This window comes from Microcaecilia unicolor, chromosome 2 (genome assembly GCF_901765095.1).
Source record: "Microcaecilia unicolor chromosome 2, aMicUni1.1, whole genome shotgun sequence".
Lineage (NCBI taxonomy): Eukaryota > Metazoa > Chordata > Amphibia > Gymnophiona > Siphonopidae > Microcaecilia > Microcaecilia unicolor.
Window position 1 is genome coordinate 349,354,192 of NC_044032.1, and position 14,969 is coordinate 349,369,160.

General features: G+C 40.9%; 1 protein-coding gene across 7 annotated transcripts in view; it reads left to right on the forward strand.

Annotated features, from left to right (window-relative positions):
* Window positions 1–14,969, forward strand: part of TDRD7 (tudor domain containing 7) — a 432,711-nt gene that overhangs the window by 134,951 nt on the left and 282,791 nt on the right. For all 7 annotated transcript variants that reach the window (XM_030194449.1, XM_030194446.1, XM_030194444.1 and 4 more), the window contains exons 6-7: window positions 495–709; window positions 13,619–14,193. In XM_030194449.1, the coding sequence (XP_030050309.1) occupies window positions 495–709; window positions 13,619–14,193 (790 nt within the window). The remainder of the gene's footprint in view (window positions 1–494; window positions 710–13,618; window positions 14,194–14,969) is intronic.

Genomic DNA, 14,969 nt, shown 5'->3' on the forward strand with positions numbered 1-14,969 from the left:
CATTGCGGTTTGCCATACTGCTTTGTAAGCTTCAAATACTGAAGAGGCAGTGGAGCTAGCTGGCCATGAGGCACTGTGAAAAATTGAGTGTTCTCTATCTCCCCCTACTGGTTGATGGACACAACCCATACGTAATGGCTTCATCTGCTATGACTAAAGGAAAGAAAATTATCATGGTAAGAACCTAATTTTCCCATCTCTGAGAAAAGGTGACTAAAATTACTAGGTTTTAATGAATTCTGTTAGTGCAAACAATTTGTAATATTCCATTATGTGAAAAAAATAAATTACAGATGTTCAAATGTAAATTTTTCAGACTTCTTATGGACCCATGACATGAGAAATCAGCTGTTTTCAACACTTGGGATCCACTACTTTAGTCACCTTTTCCCGTTGACGATCTCATATAGCTTATAATAGATAAGTTTTATGCTAGCAATTTCTGAGCTGTTTCAATTTTTCAGTTGTATTTGTGTGGGGTTTTTTTTTTCCAGCTAATCGAAATGAAATCTGCCTGGGAAAAAATAGCTTGTCTGGCAGGCCATGTAAAACAAACACAGATGTTCAGAACAACATCAGAGAAATTCTGCAGAAGTACAGCAAAGGAATTTGGCTGTCAAAGCTGCCGCAGGTTTACAAAAATACATACCAGCAGGATCTGAATGAAGAAATAGTCAAGCAACTCAAAGATTGGCCTCATGTTTGTACGGTAGGTTTATTGCAAGGGTTAACTTTTTTTTTTTTAGATTATCTATTATATATTTCTTTCCAACCAAATGGAAGTTGGGTATGTCCTTTTGTCTATCTTTGAAGCAAATAACACCGAAAATAACAGAATGACATGAAACATGGCATGTGGAGAAGCTCTGATTAAAAAAAAAAATAGTTTGAAAGTGACTCAGTGCAATTCTATAGGAGAATGAGTTCCAGCTTCTATAGCACAGAAACATACATACAGGAAACATAGGGAATTTTTTCTTTCAAACTGGCTCTTCCTGTTCTCTCCCAACCCCACAGTAATGCCCCCATCTAAAGCTGCCCAACCACCGTGCAAACTGCACCATTCCCTATGAGCAGTTCCCAGAACTGTTCATCCAGAAGAGAGCCCAGGCTAATCACTTAAGATCCAGCTGCAACAGTCTCCGGAGTGATACCTTCATATTATCTACCCAAGAAGCCCTATCTTAAGACTCCTGCATTGGCATCAGTAGCCTTAGAGCAGGAGCTTAATAAGAGGCTCATTAAGGTGCCTCCTTTTGTCACTTTTTTTTCCAGTAGTGCTGTGATAGTATAGGTATCTCAAGGGACCAATTCAGCATCAAGCAGTTTGGCACTAACACTCATGGTTCTGTATTGAAACAGGTTGTGCAGCTTTGGAGAGGGAGCATCCCCACCTGATTGGCAAAGCTGAGAGCTGAGGCCAAAATGACTGTCCTGTATACTAGTGTGGCTTTGGCTCTAGGATTCATATTGTCACAGACTTTATCTCTGGTTCTCATTTCAGAGTCTGAAGAAGTTTAGAGGTCTGAAGTCATTTTTTTTTTAATTAAGAGTATGGCTCCTCTATAGTCCAGGAACAGATTTCCTTCAGAAGACATGTTCTCTGTTTTTATTCATAGTTTGGCTGAAGCAGTTTCATTTAATTTAGAGGTAGGTAGGTGAGTGTAGGGGCAGTTTTATTTGGCTTCTTTAATTTTTTTTTACCTCTAAGAAACTAGTAGCAGTGCCTGTCTATCAGCTGCAACAAGAAATGTGGAAATATCACCCTTGATAACACTTATAGGCAGTGGTGTGCTGGTAAATGTTTAACACAAACCACAAAAAATGGCGGAAGATGAACCAAAACAGACCAGAAAAACCATAAGGAGTAAGTGCACCAGAAAAGTTTAATGGGACCCTACACGGTCCGTGTTTCGGCCAACAGGCCTTCCTCAGGGGTCCTGAATCTGATGTTTACAGGTGCACCTCCGAGATACTCATGAAACAAAAAGCAAAATACGCTAGTGCTGTCTGATAGCGGACATAAGCGTGTCCGCTATCAGACAGCACTAGCGTATTTTGCTTTTTTTTCATATTTTAACGGTATTTTTTGTCCTTGTGGCAAGCAGCAGCGTCTTGTTTTGGGTGGTGTGGTTTGCGGAAGGGAGAGTACGCCACTCTTTCGGTTCGTTATAGGGCAGCAGCGTAGGAACGATGCAGGAGGAATGCTGGACGAATGTGCAGCAGGAAGCAGCGCGGTGTGCATCCTTGAGGTGGGTGACGGGTTTTTTGAGGCGGGGGATGGTTTTGCACGTCCTGAGTTGCTTGGTTCGTGAGAAGGTGAAGGGGGGGGAGGTGTTCCAGTTATGTGCACGTGCGTGATAATGTTTTTTTTTTTCTTTGTTGCCTCCGGTTTTGTATATTGAAGGAGTTAGCGGTTTTGTATATTCAAGCAGTTTGCCAGCCAGTCTGTACCGAATCCTAGGCTGGGGAGGAGTAGGGAAACTTACTCCTCCCCCCACCTGGGTCAGTCTGTGATGCAGGCTAGGTCGGGTTTAATTTTTGCAGGTGGCGGCACACGTCGCAGATGGCGAGGGGCGCGCTTCTTTTTTTTTTCTTTGTTGCCTCCGGTTTTGTATATTGAAGGAGTTAGCGGTTTTGTATATTCAAGCAGTTTGCCAGCCAGTTTCTACTGAATCCTAGGCTGGGGAGGAGTAGGGAAACACGCGGACCTACTCCTCCCTCCGCCTGGGTCAGTCTGTGATGCAGGCTAGGTCGGGTTTAATTTTTGCAGGTGGCGGCGCACGTTGCAGATGGCGAGGGGCACGCTGTACTCCTGTTTCCCCGGGTTCAACAACAATATTTGTGTACATACCCAGTGCTGGGATATTCTCTGTTTCCAGCGGTGGTGTTCTGCTCTCTGTGCTGCTCAGACAATGAGGCATTCTACAGCTGAATGCTCCTCCCTTCTTCTGTTTTTTTGTTCTGCTAGGTGAGTTCTATGTCGCATTCCGTTGCCTGGTAACAGTTCTGCTTTGTTAGTGGGCAAGCCCCTTCTGATAGGTCCCTTCTGATAGGTCCGTGTTATGTCGGATGGCTTCACCACCATGAAACCATGAACCCTTTATCGTGTGCTGTGACTTCAGAATCTTTGTCCTCAGAATGTTCACGGTGCGTTTTATTATATTAGATTAAACAAGATGGGTCAAGAGGGGAACCCTGAGAGACCCACAGCCAGGAGACCAAGTGGAAGAAAGTACACCTGATTGTTTGACTTGATATGACCTAGATCTTAAGAAGCCAGAAAAACATTTCAGGATAACTCCACAGATTCCGTAATAGGAATATTTAAAAGAATATTATGATCAACAGTATCAAAAGTACTGGATAGATCGAATTGAAGTATCAGTATTTTGTTGCCCATGCTTAATTCTCTCATAGAGTTAGCTAAGAGGGTTGTAAGCACAGTTTCTGTACTATAAGAGGGCCTAAAACCAGATTGTGAACTATGCAAAATGACATGAAGCTGGAGATACTCCATAAGTTGGCTTATGATAAGTCCTTCCATTACTTTAATAAGTAGAGCAATTAAGGCTACTGGTCTATATTAGGAAACTAAATTTAGGCTTGTTTGGGTATTTTTAGGTATAGGAGTCAAATAATGTTGCCATTGTCAGAGGGAAAGAAAACCTTGAGACAACATCAAAGTAAGATTGGAATGCATATGATGTAAATAAATCAGGAGCTGACTTGAGATAAGTAGGGCACGTATCAAGCAGACAATGTGAATTTGCGTAATTCGTGATTGACCTGATCAGTAGTGATTGGATGAAAAACCAACAAGATTCTATCTGCTTGAGAATGAGGCAGTAAAGGAATCATGTAAATAGAGGAAATAGTATTGTTAAGTTCTAGTCAATAAGTAGCCAAGTGGTCGGTAGTAGGTATAGTATTGGTTAAATTGGTTATTAGTTGAGTGTCCACTAAACTATTAGCTAATGAGTAAAGTTTCATCGGATTGACTACTTTATCGCCATTAAATTTGGAATAGTAGGAGGTTGGAGATCATTCCTTTGTAGATTTTCAAAAGTTTTTTTCCAAGCAATCCATTGTTCAGTGGATTTGTGCTTAGCCCAAATTATCCCCCTGTCTCCTGCATTTACTTTTCATTTGTAAAAGATAATCATTGACCCAAGAAGAGATTTTCGGACGAGATTTGACAGTCACAGGTGCAATAAGATCAAGGACTGCTTTACAAGTATCATTCTATACGTCTAGCTCCATCTCTACCTGTTTTCAATCTATGCTGAAAACCCACCTTTTCACTGCTGCTTTTTAGCTCCTAGCCACTGCTAAATTTCCCTCCCCTTGTCCCTTCCTTGCTTCTCACCCATTACTTCCCTCACCCGTAACTGTCTTGTCTGTCTGTATTATTTAGATTGTAAGCTCTTTTGAGCAGTGACTGTCTCTTTGTATCAGGTGTTCAGCGCTGCGTGCGCTGGTAATGCTATACAAATGCTAATAATAATAATTCTATTGCTGAATGAAATTCAGGGAAGGGTTTGAGGTAAGTAATGCACTGAATGACTCATTGGACCAGAATTTTAAAAGGTCAATTTTACCTCTAGTTTTAAAGGAATGCAACAACTTTTGGGATTTAGAATAACAGTTTCCTTCCAGTGCAATTTAAAAAAAGACGCTACTGTGATCTGACCAAGGTATTGCGGTCCAATGAAAATCTGAGATGAAAAGTTTAGTTGGGTCTGTAAATTTTGTTGCCAATATATCTAATTGGTGACCTTTTAACATGAGAAGGCATTCCGTTGAAAAGCAAGAATTGCCAAACATTAAGGAATTCTAGGAAATTCTTGGTGTATTGGTAATGTTGTCAAGATATAAATTAACATCTCCAACCATCATAATATTATCGTTATTAATACATGCATTCGAGATGTATTCAGTAAGATCAGCCTTGGCTAAGTTCCAACAATTTGAAGGACGAGGTAATATTTATTTGTAACATTTGTATCCCACATTTTCCCACCCATTAGCAGGCTCAATGTGGCTTACATAATACCGTCAAGGTGATCGCCAAGTCCAGTACATATTAAAACAAATATAGTTTAAAATAAGGGTCAGGTAAGGTTAGGGTATACAAGTACAGCAAAGGTCAAGGAACTAAGGAATATACAATGTCCATTACGATGTGAGGTTTTGATGCATTACGGAGTTAAGGCATTTAAGTTGGATCAGTAGAATAGGCCTTGCAAAACAGGTTTTTAATGATCGCCTGAAATTTAGTTGGTCATGGATCGTTTTCACACTCTTTGGTAGTGCATTCCACATTTGTGTACCTAAGTAGGAGAAATTGAATGCATAGGTTGAGTAGGAGGCAGATAGGTTTGAATAAAGAATCACAAGATATAGAACAAGAATCAGTTTCCAGATAAGGAGATAGTTTTTACCTCAAAGATTTATAGATCATACCTAAACCATCTCCCCTTTTTTTAGCTCTAGGGAAGTGAATAACTGGATGAGCATACATCGAGAATAATAGGATCATCTTTTGCATGTAGCCAAGTTTCAGAGAGTATAACAAAATCAAATTGAGCATCAATTATCCAATTTTTAGTAATTACAGTTTTGTTAGCCATTCGAGCATTGACATAACCTACAGAGAAAAATAAGAACAAAAAGTTGCTCAACAGTGGGACTTTAATCAAGTGGCCTTTATTAGAAAAGGTTTTGGAGCCTTTTTTAGTATGATGTAGAAGGCGCAATGTTCGGATCGTTGTGATTCAAATAGCTAGGAACAAAACCGCAGAGATTCCTTTGGTGATAAGTTGGTACCCAATAAGGATAATAATATGTTGTAGAATATATCACTGGGATAGGAAAATAGGAATAAAAATCATGAATTAAATGTCTAGATAAAATGAGAAAAGAAATGAAACAATATAGCAGGACATTTCTCTGGTAAGTGAACACTGCTTTGTGCTTTGGGAGCTTAAAGATTGGGGTTTAAAGGGGGAATTGTAGGTTAGTGTTAGGCAAAATAAAAATATAAAAAGCAAATTTTAACAAGTAAACTCCATAGTCTTTTCCACTTAGTTTTAAAAGCTTTCTACCACAGCATTAACAGAATCTAACAGGCACTGCAGAATCTAGTATAGTATTAAGGGGGGAATAAAAAGAGAGAGAGAGAGAGAAAAGCAAGCATCATTAACTAGTTGCCATAGTGTACAAATCCTTTTCCTATAGTTTTAAACTGAAATTTTCTCTAGAAATAGGCATTTTTCCCATAGTTTTAAACTGAAACCTTTTCTAGAGGTAGAAACTAAACAGCCAAAAACTCTTGTTCTAAAAGGCAGTTATTTTCTGTTCCTTGGCTGCTGGAGAGGTAGCTCATCCAGCGACCTCAATTAAGTGTTAATTAAGGTGTGGGGAAGTAGAATACTTGTATAGGTTGCTGAGTCAGCTTCAAAGAGCCTGTGTAAAAGAGGCCCCTTAGATTCAAAACTATATAAAGAGGAAAGGTCCCACTGAACTTCCTTTCTGAGAAGTTCTGAGAGAAAAGGACATTACTCTGGTAATTGAACGCTACTTTGCTTTGGGAGCTTAAAGATTGGGGTTTAAAGGAGGAATTGTAGGTTAGTGTTAGGCAAAATAAAAATATAAAAAGCAAATTTTAACAACTAATCTCCATAGTCTTTGCCACTTAGTTTTAAAAGCTTTCTACCACAGCATTAACAGAATCTAACAGGCACTGCAGGATCTAGTTTAGTCTTTCCACCCACCCCTAGGACAACTCTTCATTTATAGTCAGTTATTGTAATTAGGGTAACAAGCAAGGAGTGCTCTTACAGAGTTTTAAATACATTTCATTACCATCTAAGAAGGAAACACTAAATAAATCATACAATATACTATACAAACTAAAAGACACTTTTATATTAGGCTAATATCCTTAATACTGTAGCAAGGTTTAAATTATTGAAAAACTCAAAAACACTAAGATGGAGTCAGCAGTCCAGCAGCGAGAGGGGTTTCTATCCAGTCTTTTGCATTGAGTGTCACATGCATGATTATCTCCCAGTTGGTGAGATGTCATATGTGTGTGCCCGATGCAAAGAGTTCCTAGCTCTTAGAGAATGTATCTGTTCTCTTGAGGCTAGAGTAGCAGACTTGGTGGAGCTCAGGGAGACAGAGAGGTACATAGAGGAGACCTACAGGGATGTTGTAGAGAAGTCCCACCTCCAGTCTGGTAGCCCTTGTGCTACCTTGGAGGCGGGAGGTCTCCTAGAAGGAGAGCATCACCCTGGTGAAGTAGGAAGTACTCGTGTAGCCAGGACCTGCCCACCAGGGGATGTACTATCCTCTTGCACTTGGATATGTCTCCAAGTGCTGCCTGGGAGGGAAAGGTTAGGACAGTTGTTGTAGTTGGTGATTCTATCATTAGGCACATAGATAGCTGAGTGGCTGGTAGACGTGAGGATCGCCTGGGGACTTGCCTGCTTGGTGCGAAGGTGGCGGACCTCACGCGTCACCTAGATAGGATTTTAGATAGTGATGAGGAGGAGTTGGCTGTCTTGGTACATGTGAGTACCAATGACATAGGAAAATGTGGGGGAGAGGTTCTGGAAGCCAAATTTAGGATCTTAGGTAGAAAGCTCAAATCCAGATCCTCTAGGGTAGCAAAATGCTACCTGTTCCATGCACAGGGCCCAAGAGACCGGCAGAGCTCCGGAGTCTCAATACGTGGATGAGACGGTGCAGGGAGGAGGGTTTTAGATTTGTTAGGAACTGGGCAACATTCTGGGGAAGGGGGAGCCTATTCCGAAAGGATGGGCTCCACATTAACCAGGGTGGGACCAGGCTGCTGGCATCGGCATTTAAAAAGGAGGTAGAGCAGCTTTTAAACTAGAAATGGGGGGAAGGCCGACAGTCGCTCAAAAGCGCATGGATCGGGATAAGGTATCTTGCAAGGATACCTCACAAACAGGGAAGATAGGCTTTCTGGATAGTGAGGTTGCACAACAGACCGTGGTATGCCAGGTGACCTTAAATAAAACTAAAGATCAGACAAAAGATGGCAAATCAGTAGTGTCAAGTACTAAGCATCATGCAAATAGGAACAACAAACATTCTCTGAAATGTCTATATGCAAATGCTAGGAGTCTAAGAAATAAAATGGGAGAGTTGGAATATATTGCACCAAATGAAAAATTGGATATAATAGGCATTACTGAGACCTGGTGGAAGGAGGATAACCAGTGGAACACTGTCATACCGGGGTACAAAGTATATCGTAGTGATAGGGTGGACCGGACTGGTGGAGGGGTAGCATTGTATATTAACGAGAGCCTTGAATCAGATAGATTACAAATTCAGCAGGTCACAAATCACACCTTTGAATCATTGTGGGTTGAAATTCCATGTATAAAAGGGAAAAGGACAGTGATAGGAGTGTACTACTGTCCGCCTCGCCAGGATGAACAGGTAGACGCAGAAATGATAAAAGAAATCAGAGACGCTAACAAAATGGGCAATGTGATAATAATGAGTGACTTCAATTATCCAAATATAGACTGCGTAAATGTAACATTGGTACATGCTAGAGAGGGTACAATTCCTTGATGAAATCAAGGACAGCTTTATGGAGCAGCTGGTGCAGGAGCTGACGACAGAAGGAAAAATTCTAGACTTGGCCCTTAGTGGTGCGCATGATCTGGTGAGGGACATTATGGTACTGGGGCCTCTTGATAACAAGTGATCATAATATGATCAGTTTTGATATCAACCATGAAGTAACTATATATAGGAAGTCAAATACATTAGCGTTTAACTTTAAAAAAGGAGACTATGATAAAATGAGAAGAACTGTTAAAAGAAAACTCAGGGGGGAACTCAGAGGGTAAAAACTGTACAACAGGCATGGACGCTGTTCAAAAATACCATCCTGGAGGCCCAGGCCAAACATATTCCTCGAATTAGAAAAGAAAGACAGAAGTCCAAAAGACAGCTGGCGTGGTTGAAAAGTGAGGTGAAGGAAGCTACTAGGGCTAAAAGAAATGCCTTCAGAATATGGAAGAAGGAACCGTCTGAAAATAACAAGAAGCAGCATAAGGAGTGTCAAAGCAAATGCAAGGCGCAGATAAAGAAGGCCAAGAGGGATTACGAGAAAAAGATAGTATTAGAGGCAAAAAAAACATAGTAAAATTTTTTTCGGTATATTAAAAGCAGGAAGCCAGCAAAAGAATTGGTTGGGCCACTGGATGACCACGGGGTAAAAAGGGTGATCAAGGAAGACAAAGACGTAGCGGAGAGATTGAATGAATTCTTTGCTTCGGTCTTCACCGAGGAAGATTTGGGTGGGATACCGGTGTCAGAAATGGTATTTCAAGCGGACGAGTCAGAGAAACTTACTGACTTCACGGTAAACCTGGAGGACGTAATGGGGCAGTTCAGCAAACTGAAGAGTAGCAAATTTCCTGGACCGGATGATATTCATCCTAGAGTACTGATAGAACTGAAAAATGAGCTTGGGGAGCTACTGTGATATGCAATTTATCCTTAAAATCGAGTGTGGTACCGGAAGATTGGAGGGTGGCCAATGTAACGCCGATTTTTTAAAAAGGTTCCAGGGGAGATCCGGGAAATTATAGACCGGTGAGTCTGACGTTGGTGCCGGGGAAAATGGTAGAGGCTATTCTTAAAAACAAATTACAGAGCATATCCATGGATCTGGATTACTGAGACCAAGTCAGCACGGCTTTTGTGTGGGGAAATCTTGCCTGACCAATTTACTTCAATTCTTTGAAGGAGCAAACAAACGTGGACAAAGGGGAGCCGGTTGATATTGTGTATCTGGATTTTCAAAAGGCGTTTGACAAGGTACCTCATGAAAGGCTACAGAGGAAATTGGAGGGTCATGGGATAGGAGGAAATGTCCTATTGTGGATTAAAAACTGGTTGAAGGATAGGAAACAGAGAGTGGGGTTAAATGGGCAGTATTCACAATGGAGAAGGGTAGCTAGTGAGGTTCCTCAGGGGTCTGTGGTAGGACCGCTGCTTTTTAATATATTTATAAATGATTTAGAGATGGGAGTAACTAGCGAGGTAATTAAATTTGCTGATGACACAAAGTTATTCAAAGTCGTTAACTCGCGAGAGGATTGTGAAAAATTATAGAAGGACCTTACGAGACTGGGAGACTGGGCGGCTAAATGGCAGATGACATTTAATGTGAGCAAGTGCAAGGTGATGCATGTGGGAAAAAAGAACCCGAATTATAGCTAAGTCATGGAAGGTTCCACGTTAGGAGTTAAGGACCAAGAAAGGGATCTGTCGTCGTCGATAATACACTGAAACCTTCTGCTCAGTGTGCTGCTGCGGCTAAGAAAGCGAATAGAATGTTGGGTATTATTATGAAAGGTATGGAAAACAGATGTGAGGATGTTATAATGCCGTTGTATCACTCCATGCTGCGACCGCACCTTGAGTATTGTGTTCAATTCTGGTCGCCGCATCTCAAGAAAGATATAGTAGAATTGGAAAAGGTGCAGCGAAGGGCGACTAAAATGATAGCGGGAATGGGACGACTTCCCTATGAAGAAAGGCTAAGGAGGCTAGGGCTTTTCAGCTTGGAGAAGAGACGGCTGAGGTGAGACATGATAGAGACATATAAAATAATGAGTGGAGTGCAACAGGTGGATGTGAAGCGTCTGTTCACGCTTTCCAAAAATACTACAGGACTAGGGGGCATGCGATGAAACTACAGTGTAGTAAATTTAAAACAAATCGGAGAAAATTTTTCTTTACCCAACGTGTTATTAAACTCTGGAATTCGTTGCCGGAGGACGTGGTGAAGGCGGTTAGCTTGGCAGAGTTTAAAAAGGGGTTAGACAGTTTCCTAAAGGACAAATCCATAAACCATTACTAAATGGACTTGGGAAAAATCCACAATTCCAGGAATAATAGGTATAGAATGGTTGTACATTTGGGAAGCTTGCCAGGTGCCCTTGTTCTGGATTGGCCGTTGTCATGGACAGGATGCTGGGCTCGATGGACCCTTGGTCTTTTCCCAGTGTGGCATTACTTATGACTTTTAGAATTCTTAAAGGAATACTTTTAAACAAGTACTCAACGTCAGTGCGAAAACAAATATGTGGTAAGTATAATGAAAGCAAAATAAAAAAAAGAGGCAGTTGATTTTATTATTCAGCTAGAATAATGATAACAGACCTAAAGGGTGAGAATATAGAGACGTAGCAATGAGTGGAGGCCTCCAAATGCCAATAAAGCGCTGCACTAAGGGATGTGCCCCTTAGGCACACCCTTTTGGCGCAACACCTCAGAGGTGGGCTGGTTACTATGGCCACCTCCTGCAAACATCAGCATCTGCTCCTGCTAAGGATGCAGGAGTGACAGCGAAACTGCAGCAAATTTGAAGGCCTAGAGAGTGTACAGGGAAGAAGTGAATCCAAATTGCTCTGTTCAAAATTCGCAGGGAGGATTCCGATACCTCAGAGGTGAGCTGGTTACTATGGCCACATTCTGCTGATATCAGCATCCCCTCCCGCTGTGGGAGCAGGAGTGAAAGGAAACAGCTGTGAGTTTAGTCAATGAAATTGCAGTGATTTTTAAAGCCCTTTGTGCAGGGAAGAAGCAAATCCAAATTACTCTGTTCCAAATTCACAGCACAGGGAGGATTCTGCACCTCAGAGGTAGGCTGGTTACTGTGGCCACCTGCTGCTGTCAGCAACTGCTCCCACTATCTAATGTAATACACAAGCAGATTTTTTTTTTAAACTCCGACAACTTTGATGTATTAGACATTTATTTTTTATGTTGATCAGTTTAAGATTATTATGCAGGCAGTAATTTTGTCTTAATTAGACTATTTAATCTTTAATATATATGATGTTGAGAGAAAATATTTAAGCAACTCCAGACAATATAAAATTTTTCCATTAGACTGGTGTTTAAGGCTGAAAGTTTTGATAGGATTACCTGTTTGCTTTTGGAATTGCACTGGCTTTCTCTTTTTCTTTCTTTCTTTATTTATTTATGGTTCGCTTATATCCTCCATTTTCCGAATTGTAAGGGTGTCAAGTACAAGAAAATCTTTGCCTCGTCCTTCCGTTATTGGAGTCCCAAACACTGGAACACGCTACCTCGTCACCTTAAAGCTCAAGTGGACCATGCCCTTTTTAAGAAGTTGTTAAAGACATTCCTCTTTGCTAAGACTTACCCCCCCCCCCCCCCCAACTTACCATGTTGATTGATGCATCCCTTGTCCCTTACCTTGCCTAGTTCACGCTGTTAGTTTCTCCTCCCCTATTTGCTTCTTTTATGCTTGCCTAAGCTTTTAACTTTGTACTCTTATTTAATTCTCTGTAAGCCACATTGCGCCTGCATGAGTGGGAAAATGTGGGATATAAGTAACCCATAAATAAATGGTTCGCTTATATCCCACATTTTCCCACTCATGCTCTTTGGTTTACGGAATCCTACATTGTTTTAACCTCATTACTTTAATAGAATGATTAGAGGCACTACTAATTTTATCATTATGATATCCATCATTGAAAGGGATTACATTTAAAAGAATCCTTTTCCTGTCAAACAGCACACTGTTGGAACTCTATGCCTCTCAAAATTAAACTGGACCCTACTGTATATACTTGACTATAAGTCGAGAAATTTAATCCAAAAAGTTTCTTTAAAAAACTGTGGTTGCATTATCTATGGGTCATACCCATAGAAGGTAAGAAAATTAGCAGTAATCCTCACCCCTGCACCCCTGTCAGTGGCACAAGTGACCTTACAAAACCCCCTGTGTACCTTCAAATCTCAATTCTCTTGCATACAGCACTAGCACTATAGCAGTACACCACCTGAACTCTGCTGCAGAGCGTGCCCGCTGACCTGTCCCACCTGTGTGGAAACAGGAAGTTGAGTCAGAAGGCACGCTCTGGAGCAGACAGACCTCATCTGGTGCTGTATGCAACAGAGACGAGTTTCAAGGTATATGGTGGTGTGGGGGGCAACAGAGAAGGCATGTTAAATTTCTAGGGAGACAACAGAGAGGCCATGCCGGGTCTGTACAGGGGCAACCAGTAGAGAGGCCATGCTGGGTCTGTGTGGCGGAGGGGCAGCAGAGAGGGAAGGGAGAAAGACCTATTGGCTTGGGGGGGGGGGGGGGGTGTTCAAATTTAGCCAAATTAGTCTCAAAACTGCCCTCAACGTATACACAGGATTGACATAGTTGCGTGTATATGGTACTTTTCTATTGTTTAGAAAATATCTGTTAAAACTTTACTATTTACGTGTTCCGTAATGTTTAATTCCATTTTTATTTGGGCTGGTATTTTTATGTATGTCAATAATTGCAGTGTATTTGTGATTGTAATTCTTGGAAGTGTCTAGTTTCTTACTATTGTAATCTGGTTTGAAATGTATGTGCTTTTATCTATTAAGGCATGATGCATTTGTTGAATAGAACCATGTAAATTAACTGTATTAAGATAGCTTAATTCTGTGCTTAGCTTTAGAAATAATGGAATGTTTTTCTCATCTCCTACCCTTGTCTAGAAAATTCTTTACTAAGTTCTTCCTTTTTTTTTTTTTTTGATAGGTTGAAAATGTGTGCCCTGATGATCAGTTTGATGCTTTACTTTATCCCCCTATGAATGTGAAGATTTTGGTGAAGAGCAATACTAACCAGGAAAAATCTGTTCATCGTGTTTATACAAAAACAGACAGTATAATTAGTCCATTGGTTCCAGCTGATAAGCACGCGTTCAACAGTGAGCTTAAACAAAGGATTGTGGAAATTCTAATGAAATACAGTAATGGTCTTTGGGCTAATGCACTTCCCAAAGTGTTTGAGGACACATTTAAAGTGAAGTTCCCTATGGATATTTTACAGAACCTTGAGTTGCTATCAGATATTTGCACTGTGGACAATTTATCTGATAATCCTCAAAAAGCAATTCTTTATGCTAAAGTAAAACCCAGCATAGATGAGAATCAGAATGACACAGGCAGCGTTTGCATCCATGATGATCTGAAACTGATGGTTGAAAGAGAATATTCTTCGATAGCAGAAGATCACACTTTACTAACTGTCCCACCTTTGATCATTCCAAAAGCAGCATCTCAATCTGTTTTGGTAGTTGAAATGAGCAACACTAATGAAGTGGTTATCAGGTAGATGGTTTATTGTTTGTTTTCAGAATTTATCATTGGCTATATAGTTTTTATTTTAACATTGTATGGTTTATTAATGTACCTCAACATGTATATTCTGGAAGAGAGGAGGGAGAGAGGAGACATGATAGAGACGTTTAAATATCTCAAGGGCATTTATGTATAGGAAGAGAGCCTTTTTCAATTGAAGGAGAGCTCTGGAATGACGGTGCATATGATAAAGTCAAGAGGGAATAGGCTTAGGAGTAATCTACGAAAGTGTTATTTTATTATTATTATTATTATTAACATTTGTATAGCGCTACCAGATGCACGCAGCGCTGAACACCTGACACAGAGAGACAGTCCCTGCTCAATAGAGCTTACAATCTAAAATAATACAGACAGACAAGACAAGGGTGAGGGAAGTACTGGGCGAGAAGGAACAAGGGGGGAGGCAAATTAGTAGTGGCTAGGAGCCAAAAGCAGCAGTGAAAAGGTGGGTTTTCAGCATAGATTTGAAAACAAGTAGAGATGGAGCTAGACGTACAGGCTCAGGAAGTTTATTCCAGGCATAAGGTGCCACGAGAGAAAAGGAACGAAGCCTGGAGTTAGCAGTGGAGGAGAAGGGGGACGACGAGAGATTTGTCCAGTGACAGGGTGGTGGAGGCACGGAATGGCCTCGTGGTGGAGGTTGTGGAGTGGAGGACTGCTTCAGAATTGAAAAAGGCATGGGATAAACATGTGGGATCGCTTAGAAAAAGGAAGAGTTAGGGGTTACAGAGGATGGGCAGACT